Genomic DNA, 9,380 nt, shown 5'->3' with positions numbered 1-9,380 from the left:
GCTGGTCTCTCTAACTAAGGGCGGGTAGGCTACCTAAGGCGCACTGGCTAAGAACTCTGCTGTAGTGGGTTGGCCCCATGATATTTAGACAGAGCATGTGAAAAGGGAGTCTGCCCCAATCCAAACCAATTCCAGCAATTTTTCAAATTGCCATGATTTTTAAAGACATTTTCAGTGATAACAAATCAGCCTGGATTTTGACAGAGGATGATTGAAATCGACAACAAAAAACCAAGGCACCACAAAAATCATCAAAAACCACCCTTTGATGCACATGAAAGGAAGCTCCTCATAGTGTCTGTACAGAGACAAATTGGACCAGCGTTGGCCGTTGCCGTTACTGTCATGTCAACTCACCTATTCTTTTGGGTAAAATGACTCCATAGACTTCTCTTGCTCATGTCAAGAACATTTCTGGGCCGGGTTCCTGCAATCATATTAAACGGTACTTTTAGCGCTCATCAACTTTTAATTACATATAATTAACTCATACAATACACTTTTAAATGCCTCTCTCCCCATGCGTCTCTAAATGACTATGGTCTTTCAAAATTTTGGTACTGGATTAAACATTAAGTACCAAGGGGCAGCTGCAAATTATCTGCAACGCACATTGATAGATTGTTTGGGGGATTACGCAAATAGTACCACTCGGTTTGCACCCCAATCAGAAAGAAATAAAGTTTTCTGTTCCACGAGAATAATATAGAGTAAAATATATGATATGTGATAAAACACTGGCAGTTCACCCATTTGCATAAGGACCTACAACAAACATATACTGCATGGATTGGAGGAGTGTACCCTTTCAACACCTTTTCAACAAAGCTGACAGGAGCCAAGTTATTTACATCACGGGCACCATTTACTCGGCCTCAAAAAATAACTTACAACTTAATTGTGCGTGTAAAAAATTGAGCCACAGGAGCATAACCTCCTACAACAATAACCGGAATGGAAAAATTCAATATTCCGGACTGGAAACAAGTAAGCACTATACCTTGCGATTAATAACGAAAAGCGGTGATGTCCACTCTAAAATTCTGGTTAAAATCCTCTGATCAATAATCATATGAGTAGGTATTATCGGTATTTGGCAGAAACGCCGATCGTGACCGATTTTCCTTTCTCACTGTTTGTTTACGTTTCCATAAAGGCGCGGGAAATGCGCGGTGGGGATGGGGAGGAGGAGAGGGATAGGGGACGCGGCACGGCAAAGGGGGAGAGCAATAATTACGGCATACTCACCGACATATCGTGGTCGCGGGATGTGATTCTTTCCTGGGGGAGGCAATCCCGCCTCGCTTGTCCAGGATGTGATCCTTTGGGGATGCTTCCCGTCCCGTGCATTGTTGTGTGGCTCCAGGCGGCAACGCCAGGGAAGTGCCATGTGACAATAATGAAATGATCTGGATAATAAACTACTATGGGCGATTTGCTATTAATAATAATTATATTTGGTGACTTTTAAGAAATATGCACCAGCCGGGATACACACACGACGTTTGGAGCCGAATCGTATTTCGTGGGAGTGTCATCGGCGTGCTGAGGTCCCCAATGACGTCCCCGGGGGCCCGGACGACATCGGCACTACCAGATTTGGACTCAGCGTGCGAGAAAACCAAAGAGGTTGCATAGCATTTACGGTGCCGAGCGGACTTTTGTCTTTTTGCCGAGAAATTAGGGAGGCTCGGCGCCTGCGAGACTCCGGGTAGGCCATCCCGCAATACACGCAAGCTCTACAAGCAAGATGTTGCCTACCTATAAGGCGCTATGAGACAGCTGAACTTGGCAATTCCCCCCCGCCCGGCACTTAGGAGTAGGAGAGTGACCCACCCATCGCAGATCCGAGAGCCGTGGCACACTACAGCCGATCCACGGCGTGGCGCGAACCAAGACTTGTTCAAAAATAAGATTATTTACTTATGTTAGTGAAATAGCGTCAGTTTTTTCGTTTACCCTTTTCCAGGCCCGGAATTGCAGTTAGCCGCTTCGTTTGCCCTCCTGATGGTATCTGTACCTGATTTAGCTCTTATTTCAGCAACTGTCATTAAATGAAATAACATAATGTAATTAACTACTATACTCATTTTATTTACTAAAATAGATAAATTAGGTTCGGACAAACGAGCTTCGGACGATCGGAGCCGTCTCTATCAGAATTGATTGTGTTGGTATTCGGGACAAATGTCATAGTTCCAAACATCTGGTATCTTTTACAATTCTTATATTCTCACTATTACAGTTTGATTGATCCATAGCATTGCTGTATTTTACAGTCACCATTAATGGGTTTCTATTCCAAGGTTGCTGACTACTTTCTTCTTTCATATGTGGCCTCATTTACAAGTGAGACAAAGAGCATACCAAACAGCCTTAAAAGCTTTCAAGAAAACATAACATGATGGATATAGCAGTGACTTGCAAATTATCTTACTTCCCTTTCTGTTTCTTTTTCGGTTTCATGGGATTTCCCTGGATCCGCTTTATTTTCAGTGGGGCAAGAGAAGTAAAATACCTTTTAACAGTTTTACCTTGTGACACTGGTTCTAAAACTTTTACATCAGCTTCCTCTCCTTTAACTGCAATTTCAGGATCTAAAGATACATAGGAGCCACAGTCCATTGCCTGAGCACTTTGTTCTTTAGCACATCTAACCTTTTGAAGAAAAGAGCGTGTTTCACTAAGAGTTGTAGAGCCCAAAATTTCTTTAGTAACCCTACCCACTGGGGCACTTTCAGAATGGGTGGAAAGGGAAATATATGGTGACCATGCACTATTACTTTCTTTTTGTAAGCCCTTTTCTGGAATAAAAGCACGATACTTTTTAGAGCTGCGAGTGAGGTAAATTTCATAGGGCTTTTTCGCTGGAGTGCTTTGCTTGGTTTTGGATGGATTTTTCTCCTGAACAAAATTGCAGTTATCAGGCACTGCATCAACTATTGAAGACCTTGCAAGCATCCTGAAAGCTGATTCTATTTTCAGATGAGCAGGATGAAAATGATTCTTTACTTCATCAGCAACAGTTTTCTGAAATTTTATCCAATATAACATTGACTGAGTACCTCATGAGAGTAGTATTTCTTCCATAGTAATTAGCTAACTCACCTTGAAACCTAAGGCAAGTGTTGAAAAATCCAAGCATTTTTTTGTGGTTGCCTTCAAATTTTGAAGCACAAGGTGAGGTACATTTCTAGTAGCAGCAAGAGTTACAAGATGCCTGGTAAGAATTGGTGGGTCTGCTTCATTAGAAATTAGTATAGATGCCAGTGTATTTTCTTCCAAACCACGAGATACATCGTTTACTCCTAAGGCCAAATAGTTTCTGAAAAAAAAAACAAAAACAAAAACATAAATTACAAGGGAAAATAAAAGACCAAAGACTAAATCAATGTTTTGCTAGAAGTTGGGAAGTACCTTAGCTCTCGTGAACCTGGATTTCTTTTCCAAATCTCTTGAGTTAGCTTATCTCTCGACTCTTTCATTTTTTTACCCTGCATACCTCGTAAAAGTTTACGGTCATCTGCGGACACTACTTTACAGGCAGCAGGAAGAAATCTACAAATTAAATAGTCATGGTGGTAAAATATTGGTCACGCTTGGATACAAAATTACCATGGATTGAAAAAACAAAAGGGACATACGATTCTAAAACACCAATCATCTCTGATTCTGATTGAGAATCAACCAAGGGCCTAGGAGAAATATTTCAATAATATAAAAATATACATGAGGTAAATTTAAAGTACATATTCTGAAGAGTTATAGATAGCCCTTACCAAAATCCAACATAAGGTTTAGCCAAGACGTTGCGGACCGTTTTATTTGTTCCTTTTTTCGGACCCGATAGAGACTGTCGTTGTTGCTTTTCACTCAACGTTTTTGCTATGACTTCAGACATTTCGAAGATATGTGGGAAGCAAAACCCAACTCAATTATTATTCCACCTCCTCGAGGATCAGAGGTTAGGATTTATTTGTTTTGTTTTGAAAGTTGACGGCACGAAATATTTTCATTTCAATTTAACTGACTGACTAGTCTCGGCACAGGTCTCCCCCACTATATGAAGAAGTATCTGCTGGTATTTGCAGTGACTTGTGTTATTCACACTTCCACGATATTTACCTGTTTGTCTTTTGGCGCTTTCACGCCGAACCTTGCAAAAGTAATTTGCTTTTTTAAACTCCCTTGTATGATGTCAGAAGAAAAGGAAAACCACGATGAACGAAATGTTGAAGAAGAAAAGGCTGAAAAATTGGTGAAATTACCACTGTCACGCATTAAAAGTATCATCAAGATGGACCCAGACGTCAATTTAGCAAGTCAAGAGGCAGTTTTCCTAATTGCGAAAGCAACGGTAAGCTCTTCGTGTTTCTATTCCGCTTTCCTCTTATATCTTAGCTCTTTTCTTGCTGAACAGACGTGTAGTCAACGTTTTTGAAGTCTGGTTTGAACTTTTTAAATTTGCTTTTTCAAGAGATGTCAGCATTCTTGTTTTAGTGACTCTTTGTTGTCCTTGGTTTTACTGCCATAGAATCAGGATGAAATTTAGTCTAATAATTTTAATGTTTCAGGAACTGTTCATTGAGTCGCTTGCAAGGGAAAGTTACACTCACACAGCCCAGTCGAAAAAGAAAACGGTCCAACGGAAAGATATCGATGCTGCCATATCATCATCCGATTCCCTACTGTTTCTGGAAGGGGCGATAGATGTGTAATACTACATATATTATTATTCTATGCGCCTGGTACAACCGTCTACATATTATGTATATTTAAAGTATAAAATTTTAATGTTCATTTTGGTGTTTTTGATTTAAAATGAAACCCCTTTTTTGGACAATATCTGTAGATTTAGGTTTAGGTGGAAATAGAGGCGTAAATTTAGATTAACAGAGAAGGTGTAGAGAGTTTTCTGTCATTTGCACTGTTTTGGGATGGGGTTCAAATAGAGTAAAAAGTGAAGGGGCTCAGTAAAATGGTAAAACTCATGTCAGAAATGACTAAATTTCTTTATTTCTTGAATACCATTTTGTCGTGACAATCAATATTGTGAAGTTTTCCAGCCATTAAGAAACTAGTCAAACAGAAAATAGAGCTTGTGGGTGATCAATTGAAGAGTAAGTTTAAATAATAGAATTAGGCAAAAATAAAAACTATCAGTTTGATGAGGCAAGATCAGTTGTCATAAGTTTTCTTTTTTTAAACCAGATGTAAAGAAACTGAACACTGCTTATTGTAGAACTGGGCAAGACTACAATGACAATTATACAAAGAAGGAACCAATAGGGATAGCAAGGGGAACTAGTGAGGATTCCCTAAAACTGCAGTCAGTAGTAACATATGTGTCTTTTTCAATACAATCACATTAACTTAACTAAGTCTTTACAAATGCTTTTACATAAGATTGATGTTTCTCTTAAAAAACAAACAAAGGTTACTTACTAATACACTACGTCACACCAGGTCATTTAACTTAATTCCAGAAATGCCTTGAAGCACCTAGTACGTTTTCAAATCAAAAACTTACTTTACCTAAAATAACCACAAGCTTAGATAGAATGAAATTTTAATTAGGACATAAAGTTTCAACACCAGGAGTAAAAAATAAGGTCTGGTTAGTACACCCCAATTTTTTTTTTTTTTTAATCAATTTGAAAGCAAAAGGGAAGATGCGGTAGGTACACAGAACTAGAGTACAATTGCAAGGTAGCATTTTCCTCCATTGGGATTTATTGAAATGGGTGAGTTTCGATAAATGATCATTTACTTTTAAACAACAGACAAAACCCTTCTATCTAAAAAAGGGCAAAAATAGGAAGGCCTCAGGCATTAGCCATATTTTATACCAGCTTCATTCAGATGGGTGGTTCTGTTTATGCTTATCTGCTTTTAAATATACAATAGGTTACAATGAGTTGAAGAGAAAAAGAGGTTCCAAAGAATGGTATCAAAAATACAGTGCTACTGAGTTTTCAGTATAATGATAAGCCTCCCAAAATTAAATTCTTGATTTCAGTTATCTCAGGACTGTGCTGAATCTATAGAACCTTAAGATAGGATAATTGAAGCACAGCAAAGCTTGTTGTACGTGTTGTACTCATTGTCATTTGAATTGAAGAAAATATATTTAAAAATAAATATTCTGTGAAGACCTTAACACTTTTTTAAAAATGAGAAAGGTAAAGTGCCTCCTCAGATTGCGGGTATTGTATATTACCTCACCGTATTCAACATACTACCAGAACTACAGCATCTAAAGGAAATTACTGTGAATGCATGTACACTTAGATTTTTTTGTTTTCAGAACAAAACACATACCTGTGAAACCTCTGAAGTTAACTTCACACTTGCAATTAAGTTAAGTGACCCTGCTCACTCACACTTCACTTAAATATCAAGATTAATAGTAGATATTAGCATCACAAATTTAATCATTGTTTCAGGAGTCATCAATATCAATAAAGGTGAAATTTACTTGTTGCGCTTCCCTTTTTTATTACGATTACGAGCTGTTTCTTGGCGGCTAGGAACATTAGAGCTTGCAGAACTCTCGCTAGGGCCAGGGGCTCCTTTGCTTGCTCCACCAGCTTGATTGTATAGAGAACTGAGAAAATTTTCTAAATCTGGCTCACTGTAAGTACACAGACGTTTCGGATAGATTAATAAACAATTAAAGCTGGACTAGAGTAAAAATGTTAAATCCAATGAGAAAATAGTATGATAACTGCTATTACCTGGGGGTTCGAGGATTTTGTTGACGCTGACGGCCGAGAACAATGCGATACTGGACAGTATGAGAGTTGGGTTTAAGGTGGCGAAGATTATTTGTCTGACAAGACGCCCAGTCAGTGATATCATATACTGCACCCTCCATACAAGCATAATAGTGCCATAGGAAACCCATCACCATTGTTTCTGCCCATATGTCGCCCTGAAAGATTGATAGACATAAAAATTACACCAATTTTTCCATCAAACCTTGTGCATTGGATGCAAAAAGGCCAATCAATCATTATCTATATTTTATTCATAAAATTAATATTGTCATGATGATGCAATTTCAAACGCAGATTGTTTGCTTTGGTTTTCTTTCTCCAATTCTTAGGAAATAGGATTAACATACCTCCTTGGCTGAATGTTTTATCTTGCATTGTGCACAGAATCTTGCAGCAAAGGGTTTGCGAGGCACAGCTATTCGTTTATGTCTTTTCCCACAGTTTGTGCACCTAGATAGTAAATTCAATTAAATATGTGAGTTAATTTGTATGACCAGATAAAAAATTATTCATAATGCATATGCATATGAAAATTAATTAAGATAACTCAATTGAGTTGGTACCTGATAGTGTTTGCAGCATACTCCATTTTCTGGTGTAACTGAGAAAGCAAATCGCTAAGTTCACTCCAGGCTTGTTCCACTTGTTGAGTTTCTGCTACATAACGGTCATATTCAGCTCTTTTCTCCTAAAATAATGTAAATAAAGCACAAATAAGACACTGATGAGGTCAACACCAATCATTTCATAAAATTAAAAAAAAAAAAAAAAAAAAAAAAAAAAAACCTTACTGGTTCTCCAATCAGTTCAAAAGCATGAACTAGTATTTTAAAAGCCTCTTCTGCCCCTGGCTGGTTGTTCTTGTCAGGATGGACAAGAAAGGCTTGTCGCTTGTAGTATTTCTTAACATCGTCATCAGAACATGTGGGTGTAACCCCTAAAATGCTAGATACAAAAAAGAGATTGGGTTAAAAACTGAAGCACACAGTAACAGAACTTCTCATGCTCAAATTTCTGAAATGAAAAAAATGGCTAACCTGTACGGATCCTTCCCCTTACACGCAAGAAGTCTTTTCATGGCCTCTTCCCCAGTTGAAGGCATAGATATGTTGTGAGAAAGGCCACCTGGAATTACACTATCTCTGCCTTCAACACCACGCCCACTTTTTTTGGAGCTATTACGAGATTGCTCGCCAGGGTCACTTTTCCCGAAGCATTTGCAGATGAATCGCCAGACACGGGAATGAAGAATACGTTCTGGAAGTAATTGGGGAATGCGCCAGAAGCAATTCTGTAGCCAGGTAGCTGTGCTAATCACCCAATTCTCCCAGAATACCAAACACCTGAGAAGTAAAAGTGAAGTACACAATTTTAACACTTTTCAAACATGATACAGTGACAAATCAGGCAGCAAAATAAAAGCACAAAACTTACAGGTGTAATGAAAGACGCAAGCTCATTCCGACAACATCAGACAAGAGATGGAAAAACCATATGATTGCAGTCAGAGCTAGTTGACCATACTTCCTAAATACCAAAGCTGCAATTCAAAAGAAATCACTATTAGCAATAGTCAGAAAAAAAAGTCTACCCTAAAATTAACTGAAAATGGAAACGTACTGGCAGCTGCTACCCCATCCTTTCTTCGTGAGCCACGCTGATTTCTCTTGCCTTGAAGAACAGCAGCTTTATCAGCCATACTGCTCATGGAACCACGCCCAGAACGACCTGACATTCCACTACTGCTACTCCCTCCAGAAGAGGTTTTCCCATCATTTTTAGCCCCTAGACAAGAAATGAGATGTAATTTGGTCAGGCAGATAGGGGGAAAAAAAAACTTTGAACAATGTAAAAGCAAGAAAAAAAAACAAAATTTACACTACCTTTCCTTTCATCAGAGCCTGTACGACCACTTTTGCTTGATCTCACTGGTTTGTCCCCCTTGCTAGAATTACTTGATTGGCTTGCTGTTTGCTGACCAGCCCAATGTGAACCATGGTTAGTGCCAAGATTGTTGTTAATGTGAATAGGTCTTTTGGTTGAATTAGTCCCAATGGTGCTTCCACTCTTAGTACCAGCAGTTCCACTAGATGGCTTGTGGTTGTTGAGGAATCCTTCATCAGACACTACAGAACAAATGCAAGTAAAAAAATCAATTAATTCTAAGCTACAAAAGTCCACACAACACATTTTTGTATCTTTGTTTGAAAATTTTTGTCAAAGAATGAGGACCAACCTGAACTAGATGACTGTTTAACACCAGAGCGGGCACCAGATCGGGTCGAAGACTTCTCACTCTTTTTATCACTGGCGTTTCCCTCCTTTAGAGAAATGTCTGATGGGTTCTCTTCTTCCTCAAATACTTGCGCTGTGTCGGGATTGTTTTCTTCATTTTCTAAGTCATCCAGAGATACCCATCTACGTGAAAGTGATGAGGGTGATGAATTTCCCAGATTTGATTCATCTAAGTCTGCACTGGAAGATGAAGAAAGTCCAGATGACTTAGGAGTAGTGGCAGCATGTCCAGTTTTGATGCCAAGATTGCTGCAACAAATATCAGTGAATGTTTTATCCAAAATGTGACTTATTAATAAAGATAAA

General features: G+C 38.6%; 3 protein-coding genes and 1 long non-coding RNA gene across 4 annotated transcripts in view; 1 reads left to right on the top strand and 3 right to left on the bottom strand.

Annotated features, from left to right (window-relative positions):
- Nucleotides 1-294: 294 nt before the first annotated feature.
- On the bottom strand, nucleotides 295-1,242 carry LOC127750139 (uncharacterized). The gene is made up of 2 exons (XR_008011530.1): nucleotides 1,001-1,242; nucleotides 295-427 (listed from the first exon to the last, which is right to left on the bottom strand). It is a non-coding gene; the product is annotated as an uncharacterized LOC127750139 (long non-coding RNA).
- Nucleotides 1,243-2,205: 963 nt separating this feature from the next.
- LOC113213229 (uncharacterized) lies at nucleotides 2,206-4,054 on the bottom strand. The gene is made up of 5 exons (XM_026432218.2): nucleotides 3,780-4,054; nucleotides 3,645-3,695; nucleotides 3,418-3,558; nucleotides 3,109-3,325; nucleotides 2,206-3,030 (listed from the first exon to the last, which is right to left on the bottom strand). Exons 1-5 carry the CDS (start codon nucleotides 3,899-3,901, stop codon nucleotides 2,434-2,436), a joined length of 1,128 nt encoding a protein of 375 aa, XP_026288003.1. The 5' UTR covers nucleotides 3,902-4,054; the 3' UTR covers nucleotides 2,206-2,433.
- A 37-nt stretch (nucleotides 4,055-4,091) lies between these two features.
- Nucleotides 4,092-4,800, top strand: LOC113213231 (DNA polymerase epsilon subunit 4). Its single transcript, XM_026432220.2, has 2 exons — nucleotides 4,092-4,357; nucleotides 4,575-4,800. The coding sequence occupies exons 1-2, from the start codon at nucleotides 4,193-4,195 to the stop codon at nucleotides 4,716-4,718; spliced, it is 309 nt and encodes a 102-aa protein (XP_026288005.2). The 5' UTR covers nucleotides 4,092-4,192; the 3' UTR covers nucleotides 4,719-4,800.
- Nucleotides 4,801-4,993: 193 nt separating this feature from the next.
- The window catches only part of LOC113213228 (homeotic protein female sterile), an 11,785-nt gene continuing 7,398 nt past the window's right edge, over nucleotides 4,994-9,380 (bottom strand). Inside the window, exons 4-13 of the mRNA XM_026432215.2 lie at nucleotides 9,016-9,323; nucleotides 8,663-8,905; nucleotides 8,400-8,564; nucleotides 8,214-8,319; nucleotides 7,817-8,122; nucleotides 7,571-7,724; nucleotides 7,343-7,467; nucleotides 7,127-7,229; nucleotides 6,738-6,934; nucleotides 4,994-6,634 (exon numbers count right to left, since the gene is read on the bottom strand). Coding sequence (XP_026288000.1) covers nucleotides 6,475-6,634; nucleotides 6,738-6,934; nucleotides 7,127-7,229; nucleotides 7,343-7,467; nucleotides 7,571-7,724; nucleotides 7,817-8,122; nucleotides 8,214-8,319; nucleotides 8,400-8,564; nucleotides 8,663-8,905; nucleotides 9,016-9,323 — 1,867 coding nt within the window. The 3' untranslated portion in view covers nucleotides 4,994-6,474. The remainder of the gene's footprint in view (nucleotides 6,635-6,737; nucleotides 6,935-7,126; nucleotides 7,230-7,342; nucleotides 7,468-7,570; nucleotides 7,725-7,816; nucleotides 8,123-8,213; nucleotides 8,320-8,399; nucleotides 8,565-8,662; nucleotides 8,906-9,015; nucleotides 9,324-9,380) is intronic.

The sequence above is a fragment of the Frankliniella occidentalis genome, unplaced genomic scaffold (genome assembly GCF_000697945.3).
Source record: "Frankliniella occidentalis isolate FOCC.00 unplaced genomic scaffold, Focc_3.1 Scaffold140, whole genome shotgun sequence".
In the NCBI taxonomy this organism is placed as follows: Eukaryota; Metazoa; Arthropoda; class Insecta; order Thysanoptera; family Thripidae; genus Frankliniella; species Frankliniella occidentalis.
The sequence above is the reverse complement of the archived record's forward strand: the minus strand, read 5'-3'. Positions and strand labels throughout refer to the sequence as shown.

Coding starts and splice junctions, on each gene's coding strand:
- LOC113213229 (XM_026432218.2), bottom strand. CDS start 3,901: ATGTCTGAAGTCATAGCAAAAACGTTGAGTGAAAAGCAACAACGACAG. Junction 3,559..3,644: donor ATGATTGGTGTTTTAGAATC/GTATGTCCCTTT, acceptor TTTAATTTGTAG/ATTTCTTCCTGCTGCCTGTA. Junction 3,031..3,108: donor CACTTGCCTTAGGTTTCAAG/GTGAGTTAGCTA, acceptor ATAAAATTTCAG/AAAACTGTTGCTGATGAAGT.
- LOC113213231 (XM_026432220.2), top strand. CDS start 4,193: ATGATGTCAGAAGAAAAGGAAAACCACGATGAACGAAATGTTGAAGAA. Junction 4,358..4,574: donor TCCTAATTGCGAAAGCAACG/GTAAGCTCTTCG, acceptor TTAATGTTTCAG/GAACTGTTCATTGAGTCGCT.